The 15,288-nt window shown below is 34.9% G+C and overlaps 1 protein-coding gene across 1 annotated transcript; it reads right to left on the bottom strand.

The window, feature by feature from the left end:
* Positions 1-6,040: 6,040 nt before the first annotated feature.
* On the bottom strand, positions 6,041-7,652 carry LOC116131202 (iridoid synthase CYC2-like). The gene is made up of 2 exons (XM_031416847.1): positions 6,980-7,652; positions 6,041-6,545 (listed from the first exon to the last, which is right to left on the bottom strand). The coding sequence occupies exons 1-2, from the start codon at positions 7,650-7,652 to the stop codon at positions 6,079-6,081; spliced, it is 1,140 nt and encodes a 379-aa protein (XP_031272707.1). The 3' UTR covers positions 6,041-6,078.
* Positions 7,653-15,288: the final 7,636 nt, after the last annotated feature.

Below are 15,288 nucleotides of genomic sequence, written 5' to 3'. Positions count from 1 at the left end.
GGTGACCCCACTCAAAAATTTTCATTAAATTATCTTGACATAAATTTACCAGATTTTATGGTGAATAATGAGATACTTATTACAATGGTATTTTGCATTTTCTCTTGATCTTTGTTTATGTTTAGAAGAAAGAGAGTTCATGATACTCAAGAAAAAAAAAAAAAAAAAAAAAAAATTATTTACTATATGGTTGATTGGCTGTACATACAACAAACTAACTTGAAGCATCACGTTAACACTATAATATAATGTATTTCCATGCATGGGTGATGGATAGAACCATCAACCATGTAGATGCAAGTGAGGGTTGATGACCCCACTCATTTTTTTTTAATTAAAATTTTCATATACTTGTCTTATCATTATTATTATTTTAATTTGATATAATTTACTTTACAAATTGGTCCGTGCCGTCTAAAAATAAAACTTAACATTTCTCAATTGCTTATATGATGTTGACAAAACTATGTAGGAGAGGCGAAGACGCACCTATCTATGATGAATAATTCAACTTTGAGAAGCCTTAAACCAAAATAAGGAAGGATAGATGAAACACGAAATGTCTAGAAATATATACTAGTCCAAATATTAATGATGATAATTAACTTGGTCACATGCATGGCTCCCACTTAGACTTTATTATATAGGATTTATCCATAATCATCGAAATGATGAATAATTTTTATTAACAGTGACGGACCCAGACAATTACCTGAGTGGGGCAACTATATATAATAATAAAATATTTAAACATAAATATTCATTATTCATTGTATAATATTTAATTATTCATTATATATTTTTTCAATATATTAAAAAACATCCTTAATTTTTTTTAAATAACATTTAACAATTTCATGATATGATTTTTAGATTCTTTAATATGATTTAATCATAATTTAACTCAATACTATTATTATAAGTTATCAATGTGTATACTAAGATTAAATATGTTTTCTTTAATTTTTTTTTTTTTTTTCCAATCTTAAAGCCCAAATGTATAAAAATAAGAAAACAAAAATGAGATATAACATTTACTTTCTTTAAATAACATATATTAATAAATTTTACAATTATTTTATGGAAAAATCTTTCCAATGATTTGGAGGGTCAAAGTAACTTAAATTAAGTTACAGTGCTTTTTAAAATGTAAAATATATATGTAAATTTGAATGCCACGTTGGGCTCAGTGGGGTCAGCAGCCCCCATTAGGCCCAACGTGGGTCCTCCCCTGTTTGTTAACTCTGACCCTCATGAGGATTTTCAAAACTTATACAAGATGGTTTTAATAATCTAAGGTTGTGTTTGATTGCGACAATGTTTTATGACTAGAAAGATAGGATTACTAGTGAGATAAATAATCTTAAGAGGGTATTTGGTTTAGAGAATATTGGATTATTGAGAATATTGGATTACTGGAAAGTTAGATTAATACCTTGAAGATTATTAAGAATCTTTAGGAAAATATGTTTGGTTAATTGATGGGTATATTATATTAATATGTTTGGTTGGGAGGAATAAATTGATAGGTATCTTCTTTAAATTACTGAATTATCCTATAATTAAATATTATTATTATTATATTATTATATTATTATATTATTTTTTAATATTGATTATTATAACCCCCTTGCATTTAAAAACTTAGCAAAAACAACCCCCTAATAAAAGTTTGAAAAATCAACAAAGTATCCCCACCAACCCAGCCACTGCCAGCCACCGGTACTCAGCAACCTAACAGCACATGAAAGGTAGGAAATTGCCTCCATGCGCCGTATGGCTATTTCCGACCAGAGATTTGGCCGAAAATGGCCAGATCGATGATGGAACTAGCCGTCAACAGATAGATCGACGCACGACAGCCATTTTCGGCCTTCTGTGCACCATTTTGGATGCATCAATGGTTGTCGGCGGTAGGTAGGTGGGGGTGGTGGTGGCTTGGGTGGGCTGTAATTTGTTTTGAATCCAAGGGTAATTTTGTCCAAAAAGTTAGTTAATTGGGATGAAATAGTAAAAACCATATTTATGTAAATAAATTTAAAAATAAGGGCATTATTATCCTAAAATTTTATTAATAAGGGATATAGTTGTAACAAAAAAATATAACACTGATAATCTTAGAATACCTAAGAAAATCGAAGTAATCAAATTACCTCCAATATTACTAATAGTAATTATTATTGATATTTGAATATTACCGGTATCTTATATTGCTTGACAATCAAACATGGTAATCAACTAATATAAGATGACTTAACTCCAATAATCTCACATAACCCCTAACCAAACACCTCCTAAAGATTAATAAGTATGAATTATTATTGTGTTTGGTTAGTGTAGGCTGTATAAATAATTAATGTATTTGGTTGACAGTAATTATAAAATATTTACATAGATTATAAGATTAATGGGTATAAATTAATAATTAATTAATTATGGGTTAAGGTTTCTAAAAGGGACTTTATATATGTGTAGTTCTTTGTTAAATGAGGGGTATTTTTGTCCAAGTAATTAATTAATGAGGTTAAAGAAGTCATTCAACAAGTTGAGTTAATTGTTATTTGATATCAATAGGTAGGCATTTGTGTCCGAAATTTTTATTAAGTAAGGGTAAAATTAGAACAAAAGTAGGATTAACACAATAATATTAAAATACCACCCTCTGAATCAAGAATCACATAACCCATGGCACGTTTGATTCATGGAATGTTGGATTACTTGGAATGTTATATTAATGAAAAGTTAGATTACCTTGAAGATTATTGGGAATCTTTAGAAAAATGTGTTTGTTTAGTTAGAATAAATTGGTGAGTATGTTATATTAATATGTTTGGTTAGAAGGAATAAATTGATGGGTATGTTATTTAAATTATTAAATTGTTCTCATTTTAAAATATTAATATAATATTTTTTTTATAATTAATTTTTGTATACTTTTTTTTAACCCCCAACATTTCAGATTTAGTTAAAACATATCAGCTTATATAAAACTTTAATTTGTAATAAAATCACCCCCTCCCACCCGAAGCCACTACCAGTCGCCTGCCACCATTGCCGGTCGTTGCCTAGAGTCGTCGAAAGTCGCTAGAAATTGTTATGAGTCACCAGGAGTTGCCAATATGGCTGTTTTCGGCCATATTGATGGCTGAAAACGGCCAAATGGCCATAGATCTAGCCAGAAATGGCCAGATTTCTATGGCCATATCGACGACTCTTGACATATGGGCTTGACCAATGGGTGAGGAGTTAGAGTTAGCAACTATCTCCAATAGCAAGCATGACTCAATCTATGGGCTTGACGGTGAGGGGGAGTGTTGGAGTCTCACACCGACTAGGCACGCTCAAGCCTACTGATTTATAAGAGAAGATAATCCTTCTATTTCAATAAGGTTTTATTGGGTGAGAAATCAGACCCACCTCAAATTCTATCAATAAGTACAATAATTTTGTTTCATCGAGCGCACCTATATAGATAACCATGATCAATTCATCTTTGAGAAGTCTACAACCAAATTAAGGGAGGAAAAATGGAATACACAATTTATATAATTACATAGGAGGTCTAACTAAGCTAATGATGATAATTAATTTGTCACATGCATGGCTCCATACTTAATTATATAGGATTTCTAATGTGCCATGTGCTACGAAATTCGTCCATAACTACAATCATTATAATAAATAATAGAGTTAATGGTAGTAATATTCTGATAATAGTAAGAATAGCAACAGATCTCATATATCATTTTCATTTGTATTTCTAATGTGTTTTATTTTCACTAGTCCTTTTAGATGATGTTAGAAAGTGTATGTGGGATAAGAGGAGGGCCTTGACCATAGATTCGACCAATCGTTGTGTTGATCGGCTTTTATGTAGGTCAGCTATCATAGTTTCTCACATGCATAAGCTCCATAATAATCTTCTGGCACCATCTCTAAAGTCTAGTAATCCTTTTGGTATCATAACCAAAATCTCTTTGAAGTTTTGGAAATAATAAAAATTTCTCTATTGTTAAGCTTTAGGTGTTAAAATAAACGATAAGAGGGCAATTTGATAATATTTACTAAATCATAATAATGTTGTTAACAGTTCACTAACAATTCGTTAATGATTGAAAGATTTTTGTTGCTTCAGAATCTCAAGGGAATTTTTGTTATTATCATATCTAAGAAGGGAATTAAACATTAACTCTAAATAATTCGATAAAAGATTATGATATATATAAAAATGCATAACACTATTTAATTAAACAATTTAAATTATAAAAAAGATTATGACATGTCCCATAAATGCTCCGATGTGTATCAAGTACTTGAGTATCAAAAATTAGATTAATTCACCTATTAAATTATAGTAAGAAAAATAAGAAAGAATAAACGGATTTCAGAGGTTTTTTTTTCAAGAAAAAAAAATCTTGATATGATTTTTTTTTTTTTTTTTCCTCAACTAAGTAATACTAAGTTACTAACACGTGTCGACAAAAGTACGTTTAAAATGACAATTGACTCCACATGATTGTCAAACATTTAGGTATATATAATGTCTAGTATCGATGCATTCAACATCCATATCAATAGGGACCATGGCCATCCGAGGTGTAATGAAATTGTAAATTTACTTATAATATATCAATTTCATCACTTAAAATGTATTTATTCTCTTTGTCCTTATTTTCTAAACTTTAAACTTTAACCTCTTATATATAATTGTCTTGTTATGACATCGTCCATATTGCCGGAGAACATTTTAATTTTCTATGCTTGTTGAAAATGATGTTAGGAGAGGGGTTTTTGGGCATTTAGGTGAAAAATATGATTAAGGGCCAGTTTGTTATTTCATTAATTTAATTTTTTGAGGTGTAAGATAAGCACAAAAAGAAAGCTTGCCAATTGCTATGACAATAACATAACTAGAAGAAGAAGCTTTTTAGTACGGGCCGGTTTCAAGCCCAAGCCCATATAGGTGGATCTAGAAATTGAATTGTAAGTTAATTTAAGCAAGACTAAATAGTAATACTACACACGCAAACCCTTCTCATTAACTTTCTCTCACAAATGTGATATGTCAGTTTGTGATTGGTCAGCTTGTAATAGGTCCTATCTGTCCAAATACAAACTGACCAATTACGAGTTGTCATGTCAACGTTTATGAGAGAAGTTTGTGAAAAGTGTTTGTCAACCTATCTTTATTCCAAAATTAAAATGGGTTAATATCACATTCAACATAAGATCAATTGACTAACGCTTAATTGAATATATCAATATTTCTTACTTTTACATGTTCTTTTCATGTTTTGACAAGTTTGACCTTATATATATATTTAGCATTTAATTCTCACATAAACCTTAACTCTAAATTCTCGTAATTATTGAAGCCTTTTGTTTTATTTCAAGTATTTGTTTGTTTGATGACAGTATATTACAAAAAATAGAGGAAAAGATCAAACAGTAAGAGAATATGAAAAGAAAAAAAAAAGGTTTAAAATTTAAAATTGGAGAAATTAGAGTGTAAATAAAAAACCTAATTAAGCTTAGAGAGCTATTTTCGAGATTTAATGGGGGTGTAATGTAAATAGACTTTTTTAAATATAAAATATGTACATCTAGTAGCGAGGGATACTAGTAAATTAGGTGGAGGCTAAACATAATTTTCTTACATTTTTCTTCTTTTGAAATATTTTCGATTTAAATTCTTAGAAGTGAGGAAGTTATTTCGTTTCAAAGTTTTAAATGGTAACATTAATAATTTGAACCACTACTGGTTGGCCTTATGATAAAAGGGCAAAAGAAGATCTAATATGACCTCTCAAGTTCGAGTCTTCTTAATGGTAAAAGAATAAAATGATGATTTAACATGATTTTCTAAGTTCGAGTCCTCACGACCCCTAATAGGGGTGACCACTAGAGCTCTTATCTAGTCGGTAGTTTCGAGGTCTCAGAGAATTAGTTGAGGTGTGCATAAGCTAACTTAAATACTCTCGGTCACCCAATCATAAAAAAAAATTAATAATTTGTTATATAAAAATATTACATACAACAACTTTCGTATTAATAGCACCAAAATAATTTTATCTTCTTTCACGGTATAATTTTCATGTCTCTCAATCTCCCCACCCACATTCTAATGCTCTTGAATGTATCAACAAAGCCATGAAACCCAAATTCTCTACTCTTATTCATGCTACAAACATGTTGAAAATCAAAACTCAACACAATTTTTAAAGCATCAAAGCAAGTTATCTCCTCCAATTTGGTCTTCAAAAGCCCATGTTTCTTCACAATTTCATCCCAAACTTGTCCTTTCTCCTTCATCATCTCCACCGCATCAAACCCTTTTGCAATCTCATCATCAAACTCCACAAATTCAACTTCAAACACTTGACACAACACTTTCCATAAGCTCTTCCATGTAAAAACATCTCCATTTGTGCAATTAAACGCTTGATTCTTTGCCTTATCACACTCTATAGCTGCCCATATGTGTTGTCGGGCTAGTACACGTGCGTCAGACATGTCGCAGAAATGTTCCCACGTGTATCGAGTACCTTTGTATCAGAAATTAGATTAATTTATCTTGGCAATAATGATACATGTTTGACAAGAAGAAACTCTAGAAATGATAATTGACTTTACATTTTTAAATAAAGTTGACTTATAGTCTAATTTTATCAACTTTTTTTTCGTAATCATGATGTTTACAATTTATTAATTCGTAAATAGATAAACAAAACTTATAATAAGAAAATAAAACTCATTACAAACTGATCAATTATGTGCTATAAAATAAAATTTGTGAAAATATGTTGTAATTGTAATGTTACCAAACAGTATATATATAATGCACCAAGTGTCGATAATGTGTCAAACATATGGTAGATTTTAGATTTATAATAACCAATTTTCACTTAAAAAAATAAATATATAAATTTTCTTGTGTTTAAAAATTAACCTCCAATTAAGTAATTTTTACATTTCTTACCTGGATATCTGAACGGCAAGCTCTGGTGCTTACAAATGGCGGCATAAACCGCCAAAGTGAGAAGAGAATTATGCAAACTTCTTGAAGAAGCTCCAACAATGATAGAGGAACGATGCACCGAGAACGTAAACGCCGGCGAATACGAAGCCACGAGGTCTTCCAAAGTATAGTAAAAGTTCGGATATGGAAGCCGCGGCGAGTCCTCCACAAACGGCGGCTCATGGCGCACGAGTATCCCGGCTAACGACGGGTCAAATATCGGACCCATGTAGTGTTTCGTCCCCGTTTGCAAAGTCACGTGACGCAGGCGAGAAGGAGAGGCTTTTGTGAGAGCGTCGAGTACGTTTCTGAGCATTGTCGAGTTTCTTGAGATGTTTGTTTCTTCGGTTTCTTGAAGCTGGAAGGCGACCCAGAAAACGTGCGTGATTTCGCGGGAGATTGGAGAGAGTTTTGTGAGAGTTTCAGTGGAGCTTAAGGCGTCGAAGGTGATGAAACTGTGGAGGAGAGAAGAGGGGAACCAACTTGGCGGAGGACGGCGGGCGGCGCCGTGGATTTTCCAATTGTGGTGGTGGTTGTGTAGGGATTCTGCTAAGGCTAAGCCGGCCATTCCAGTGACACCGACGATTAGGGCTACTGATGGATCTGAAGTTGTGGGAATCTGATTTTGTTCCATGAGCACAGAGAGGATTTCTAAAGATGGAAGAAAGAAAAATGTTTATTAGGCCGGCAGGAAAAGCATCTAAATGATAAGGAAGAAATATTCTATGTGAATAAGGAAGAAAGATTCCAGGTAGAGCTGGTCAAGGACTAGTCCCAAGCCTGGGCCCGTTTGGGACTGGTCCCAAATGGGACCAGTCGCTCATGGGCCTGAGATCGGTCCTAGGCCCATGAGAAATATGAGGATCTGGATTGGTTCCTAGGATTGGTCCTATAGGCCCAGGACCGATCCTAGGATGGGTTTTATGGGCTTGAATATTTTTTTTTTCCCCTTATTTTTTTTTTAATATTTTAGGGGCGAAATGAAATTCTATAGGGGGTTTTTAGTATTTTTTAGGGGTAGATTAGTAAGTTTCTAAAAATTTAATTAATTTTAAAAAATAATAAATAAATTAATAGTTAATTTTAATTTGTAACATAAATTCACATTTAACACATTCACGCTTCACAAATAAACAATTAAATAATTTTTTTATTAAATTATTTATTTTCATCTTCAACAATATTTACATCATTCAAATCTATATTCATAAAGAGTTCAAATAGTTTGGGATCTTCAGGGTGCTGCTGTAGTCTTCTTTCTGCATGAGTCCAATCTCGTAAACACGTTATCACTTCAATCATCTCATCGGTTAAAGAACATCTTCTGTCTTCAACAATCCGACCACTCGTTGAAAATGTTGACTCAGATGCAATTGTAGAAACCGGCACAGATAAAATTTCACGTGCCATTTGGGCTACAATGTTGAATCGACTTTCTTTTTGGTTCCACCACTGAAGAATATCCATATCATGTTGCTTCTTCATCGTCATAAAGGACAAGTCCACTTGTAGGTAGCGATTCAGCTCATTTGGTCCATGTATGTATGAGCTAGAGCTGCTACTTCCGCCACGTTCCACATACGTCCACTTGCTCGATCCTTGACGGAGGGCTGCATTAAGGTTCGGATCCTCTCTCCTGAATGTTCCACTTCCACTTCCACTTCCACTTCCATTGTACCTGTTCTCATATAAAGAAAAAAGCCTATCCAATTTTTGTTTAAAGTTAGTCAAATAAGACGTATAATCATGTCCTAAATGCTGGCCTATCTTAGTAATTATATAGTTAACTACGTGTAATTTAAACCTAGGATTTAGAACAAGGCCTAATCCATATAATAATAGAATATCTAACCAATATCTCTCATATTTTTCTTCCATCTTTAAAACAATTTCCCTTAAATCATTATTATATCTATATTGAGCAAAAGTTTTAGCAATTTGAAGTTAAATATCTAATACTAAATTAGTAGTCGGATAATAAATACCACTTAATGTATTAGTAGCATCATAAAAAATGTGAAGAAATTGATAAAAAAAGTTCACAAACCGCCCAATCATCATAGCCGACAACTTCCTCTGGACAGTGTTTCCGGTTGACGAAATCTGTAATTTGTTTCGTGGTTGGCAAAGCTTTTTCTAACATCAAGTAGGTGTAGTTCCAACGGATAGGCATGTCCGTACATAACTTCAAAGGTCGAACCGGTGGGTCCTCTTGCTTACAATATTTGATGTACTCCTACCATCTTTTATTGCTACCACCGACAATAAATCCGATAGCCATGCGCACCTTCTCCTTTTTTGAATGTATAGCATCTAAACCTGCTTTAACTATCAAATTGATGATGTGGCAAGCACATCTCTGGTGAAAAAATTTGTTTTCACCACGCGGATCCAATCTCTTTTTAAATAAAGAGATTGCTGCGGTATTAGCAACTGCATTATCTAGCGTTAGCGCTACAACTCTATTAGTTAATAATAATTCTTGCAAAACTTCAAGAATTGTAAAATAAATAGTTTCAGCACTATGTTTGTCATATAATGGTTTAAAATCCATCAATTTTTGTTGTAAACCCCAATTATGATATAAGAAATATACTGTGACAGTTAAAAAATTGGTTTTTGATCTACAAGCCCATATGTCTGATGTAAATACAATAGATATATTCCTAAAATTTTGAAATTCGTTTTTAAGTTTATTATTTATTTTGCTATAAAGTTTTAGTATATCTCTTCTACTTTTACTTCTACTAACAGGGGTATATGCTGGACAAAATGCAGTTTTAATCATGTGAATAAAATAAGGATTTTCAGATTAACAAATAGGAGAGTCCGTAGCAACTATGAATCTTGCTATTTCCTCTTGTGCAACATGTGCATTGTATTGCCATGTTGAAAGAGTTGAGGATTGTGAATTAAAATTAAGTTGAGTTTGAATTTGTCTACTTGATCTGCTTGAAGATGTATCCGACAACTGCATTATTTGGGGGTGCTTCTTCTCCACGTGTTGTCGCATCGTCGAAGTCCCATTCTCAGTGCCAATAATGGTTCCACAGGAATTACATATCCCACACGATTCTTCCCCCTCCCCATTTGGCTTTGGCCGTTTTGATTTGGTGAAGTGTCGCCATACATCGGACACGACCCTCTTTGACGGTCAGGGAGGTTGGGCTATGCCTGTGCCCGTTGACTCGCAGCTCGCATGTGTTTGGCTACTCCTCGTCCCAACCGAATGTGGTTGTGAAATTGCAACTGCTTCCTCTGGAGGAAACGGTGAAAATGTATTGAACCCTTCAATTTCTTCGGTGGATGGAACGTAAAACTCATTTGGAGAAGCCATTATAAATTTATGATAAAATAATAAATAATTAAAATCAAAAGAAATTAAATAATAATATGAAATTATGATGATATTGAAAAATAGAAAAAAATTGAATAATATAAATAAAATATATAAAATGAATGAGAATTTGATTGAAGATTGGAGTAGAGAGATTGAGAGAATGAGAGATTGATTGTGGTGGAAAAAATGAAAGATTTTAAGGTATTTATAGTGTAGTTGGGGGGGGGGGGGGGGGGGGGGGGGGGGGGGGGGGGGGGGGGGGTTATAATATAAATTATAACCGTTGGTTGGCACGGTTAAAAAAAAAATTATTACCGTTGGTAGCGGTTAGTAAATTTTTTTTATAAATTTTGTAAAATTTTATTTTAACCCTTGTAATTTATGTTTATTTTCAAATTATAGAGGGTTTTATATAATTATGCAAGGGACTAAATTAAAAAATCCAAAAAAATTTAGGCCCAGGCCTGGGACCTTGGAGGAGGGCCCAGTGAAGGGCCTGGGCCCTCCTCTTTAAGCCTGGTCCTGTTTTGAGGCTTGGACCGGGTTTTGAGACCCAGTCCCAATTGCCCACCTCTAATTATTTCCAGGTGAAAAAGAAAAATATCCCACTCTCTTATCTTTCATAAATAACAGAATTTCTCCCCCATGTTAAATTTGAGTGTTAAAACATATAGTAAAAACTAAGATGAAGATTCTAGATTACGTTCCTGCTTGTGCATGCCTCGGTATTTGAGAATATATTGATATTTAGAACTTGGATTAAGACAATTCTTGGACCGTTGGAAAGCTGATTCAAATGACTACATTTCATATGTTTACAACTTTTCCAAATTCCATCGTTATCGAGTTAAAAAATCAACATCTTTGAAGAACAGTGGAATGATGTGAGAAAAGGGCAGCAATACTATGCCGCGACACACTTTTTCCAGTAGCTACTGTGCCCAAGCACAGTGCCACAGCACAGTCACCGAAGTCACTAACTTGTTATCCATTTTTAGCCAGGAGAATAGGGTTAAGGGTTCCAAATCAAATAGAATTAAGGAAAAATAAACCCTAACCTTTGTGGGATATAAATAGAAGTCTTTTAACATTATTTTAGGGATTCTTTGGTGAGAAGAAAGGGAGAAAAATCTGGAGAGAAGAGAAGTAACAGAAATTCTAGAGCTTTGATTTACAATATAGAGAAGTTTTACTTATTCTTTTCTTGTAAACTCATGATGAATGTTTTAATAAATATGATTGTTTCTTTCATGTTTATTATGAACTAAATTTATTCTCTAGGGTTAAGATGTAGCCCAATCTCTTAATTATGTATTGATCTTTGATTGTTAATTTTTATTAAGAATTTTTCCTAAGTTTTACTATTATTCCTAATGCTTTTGATTCTTAAGGGCCCAAGAATTGAATGAACTAATGGACTAGGTTGAGATCGAGAGATGATACTTAGTTGGTCTACGGTAGTAAAACCATAGGTTGAGCGAATGCTAGAGATAGGTTACCGCGACTTGTGAGGTTTTGGTAAACTCCATAGAGCATAATGATCTTCAATTGCTTAAATCTGATTAGAGATAATTCGGGTTAGTAATTAGGGGTTAATTTGATAATTGTTCGAGAGAAAGTTATTGGAAATTTAGGGAGTTTGACCTGTAGGAAGAGCTGAATAAAATTAGCATAAGAGATCGATACATATGAATAAGAGTTGGTGTGAAGTCTATGCCCTAGGTCTTGTCATCTTGTTTTTACCCAAAGGTTTATTTTAATTGTTCTCTTTTCAGTTTTCTTTTTAAATTTAATTGTTTTTTTAATTTAGGTTTTCCTTGATAAAATTTGGATTGATCAAATAGTAATAGGATAGTTTAATTTGTAATTGATAATAGTAATTCCCTTGGGTTCGATATTTGTATTTTATACACTTTATTACTTGCACGATTTCATATACTTGCAAAAATCAACAACAATAGTGTTTGTAAATTCAGAGAGCCAAGTAGGTTTTCCCTTTAATTTCCAAACTGTTTATCCCTTATCTTTATCTCTTCCTTAATAAGTAAGGCTAACGCACTCTTTGCTTTCTTGCAGAAAATAAGACGACTAGGTTATTGGCTCTAGCAGATTTTAGCCATATCGAGGCCTTCGGTCTACTGTCTGACCAAAGTCATGTAGCGAGCCAATTTACGAAAGTACGATTTTTTTAGCCTTGAGGCGTCCTTAGAAGCTTTAACTCATAAGTATCTTCCCATGTAGGAGAACTGTCTTTATGAACAAAAGACTTTCCTTGTTGACACACTTTCATGTCACGAAGCAACCATGCCACCAAGGGTCCTGAAGACATCGAGGAGAGCTAGGGGATTCACATTCCTTAGAATCGACCCGACTAAACCGACTGGAGTGACCTTTAATGATGTCCCCACGGGAGGGATACAAATTGGTGCCGAAAGGCAATAAACCATGGAGCGACGCAAAGAAGCTCCATAGCCTGCAGCTGCTCACGCTTCAAAGAAGAAGATTGTGGGGAAGAAGACTGTGGGCCAAAAGACTAGGAAGAGAAAGCAACTACCCACCGAGGAGGAGTCAAAGTCTGAACTAGAGGGCTTCGAGGTGTTGCCAGAAAGATCTTAGCCCTACCACGTCTTTCACTCAGGGATGACCTCGAGGGACGCCCTCGACACTCCGACTAACCCCGAGAGTTCATGTTGGGGAGAGAGAATGACCATAGCCACCGAAAGGAGAGCCGGCAAACAACGCGCCAAGGAGGTGCTTGCCTCCTTGAGGCTAGACCCGTCTGTGTTGGATTTACTAAGGTAACTGTCGGAACACCTGTAGTCGGTGGTATACACCCTGTTAGAATGCTAACTCACCGCGGTCTTTGATGGGTTCATTGCTTCTTGACCCACTGATTTGGTGGCTACCACGATCCAGTTACAAAGTCAGGTAAAGCAGCATGTTCTCTTTGAGAACTTCTCAATACCAACCAATCTCTTAGTTTTTTAAGATCTTAAAAAAAAAAACCAACTTTTGTCTCTTTTCCTGTGCAGTCCTTCCTCGCTTTGACGGTGGCCCAAAAGAAGAATGACATGGACTCTACCGGTAGACTCCAAGAGCTGAAGGAGGAGAATGCCAAGCTGAAGCAAGATCTCACAGTCGTAGATGCAGAGGCAAAAACAACTTGCATCCAGGCGGATCAGTACCTCACTGAAAAAGATTCTGCTTTTTGAGCAGCAAACTTTCAGAAAGTGGAGCTCGAGAAGAAAGATGATGACAATAAAGGGTTCCAACAAACTGTGGCAAGGCTCACCAAAGAGTTAAGTGAGAGAGAAAAGGAGTTGCACGCAAACACTAATTGTGCAAAGATGGCGGAGGAGAATCGAGCTCGGCTGTGGGAAAACACAAAAAAAATAGAAGAGGGCGTTACAGACAGACCTCGAGCTACTTTAGGGGTGAGTCGCTTCATTGACTGAGCAGAGGAAGCGACAAAATCTTGAGCTTGAGAGGTAGGCTGCCCACTGGGCAATCCAAGCTATTTATAGCTTGCGGGCAAGGAATCTTGAAATGGATATCTCTGACCTCCCTGATGATTACCAGGCCATTCTTGTTTCTATGCTCGAAGCCGAAGAGGCCAAACAGTAAGAGGAACAAGAACCTCCCCCCGAAAGATGATCAGTTAGACATGACATTCTTGTAGATCAAACAAATGATCCAATGGTTAGCAACTAGCCAGAGGATCAAAGGGTCACAGCTAGGGGTCCTGGGAACGAAGACCAGTGATTCCTCCCCTTTTTGCTTTAAGTCTTTCTTGCTTACCATTTTTGTAATTCTTGGTCGCTCTTCTGTAGACATTCATCGAATATATATAAAGGCACTTTTTGACCACTTGTGATATTACTTTAATACATAAGCACTTCACAATACAAATATAACATGTCTGATCATCAAACTTGCAAAAAGTTACAAATAACAAGATTATTAAAAACATGAGATTACGGCACAAGTGTTTCTTTGAAGGAAACTGGAACAATCTTATTCATGAAATGTACAACAGCGAGAACTTTACAAGTAAAATGATCAAAACTATGAGCAAGTTTGGAATTACTGATAATAAGGGCAAAGATGTTCAGCATTCCAAGCTCATAGCACTTTGGAACCATTATGCATTTTGTGGTGATACGCTCTAGGTCGTACTACCTTAGCGATGCGATATGGATCTTCCCAGTTAGGTCCCAATACCTCTATACTTGGTTCCCTTGTGTCGAGAATGGCTTTTTTCAAAACCAGGTCACCAACCCATAAATCTCTTCTCTTGACTTTAGTGTTAAAGAATCTTTTTGTCCGCTGCTGGTAGGAAGTTATCCTTAACCGAGCCTTGTCGCAGTGTTCTTCAACTAAGTCCAAACTTGCACATAAGGGTGCCTCGTTGTCTGTTTCATTGAAAAATTCCCTTCGAAGTGAACTAGTTCCTACTTCCACTAGAACTATCGCCTCACAGCTATATGCCAGTAAGAAGGGTGTTTCTGAAGTAGAGGTTCTCGGAGTTGTTCTATATGCCCATAGAACTTTTGGGAGATCATCGGCCCCATTTCCCTTGGCTATGCCAAGCTTGGCCTTCAATATATGCTTAATAGTCTTGTTGACAACTTCAATCTGACCATTGGCTTGCGGTCTTGCTACTGAGTCGAATTTCTTATGAATCCCCAGCTTGTTACAAAACTGTTTGAATTCCTCGTTGTTGAACTACTTCCCATTATCAGAGATGAGTATATGAGGAATCCCATAGCGGCACACTATATTCTTAAAGATGAAGTCTATGAGCTTTTCTATAGTGATCGTGGCCAAAAGCTCTGCTTCGACCCACTTAATGAAATAATCCACTGCGTACTTGACGACCCATTTACCGGTTGGCATGGACCCAATGAGATCAATTCCCCACATAAAGAAT

Source organism: Pistacia vera, unplaced genomic scaffold (assembly GCF_008641045.1).
Source record: "Pistacia vera cultivar Batoury unplaced genomic scaffold, PisVer_v2 Contig230, whole genome shotgun sequence".
In the NCBI taxonomy this organism is placed as follows: Eukaryota; Viridiplantae; Streptophyta; class Magnoliopsida; order Sapindales; family Anacardiaceae; genus Pistacia; species Pistacia vera.
Note: the sequence above shows the minus strand (reverse complement) of the source record. Positions and strands in the feature narration are given on the sequence as shown.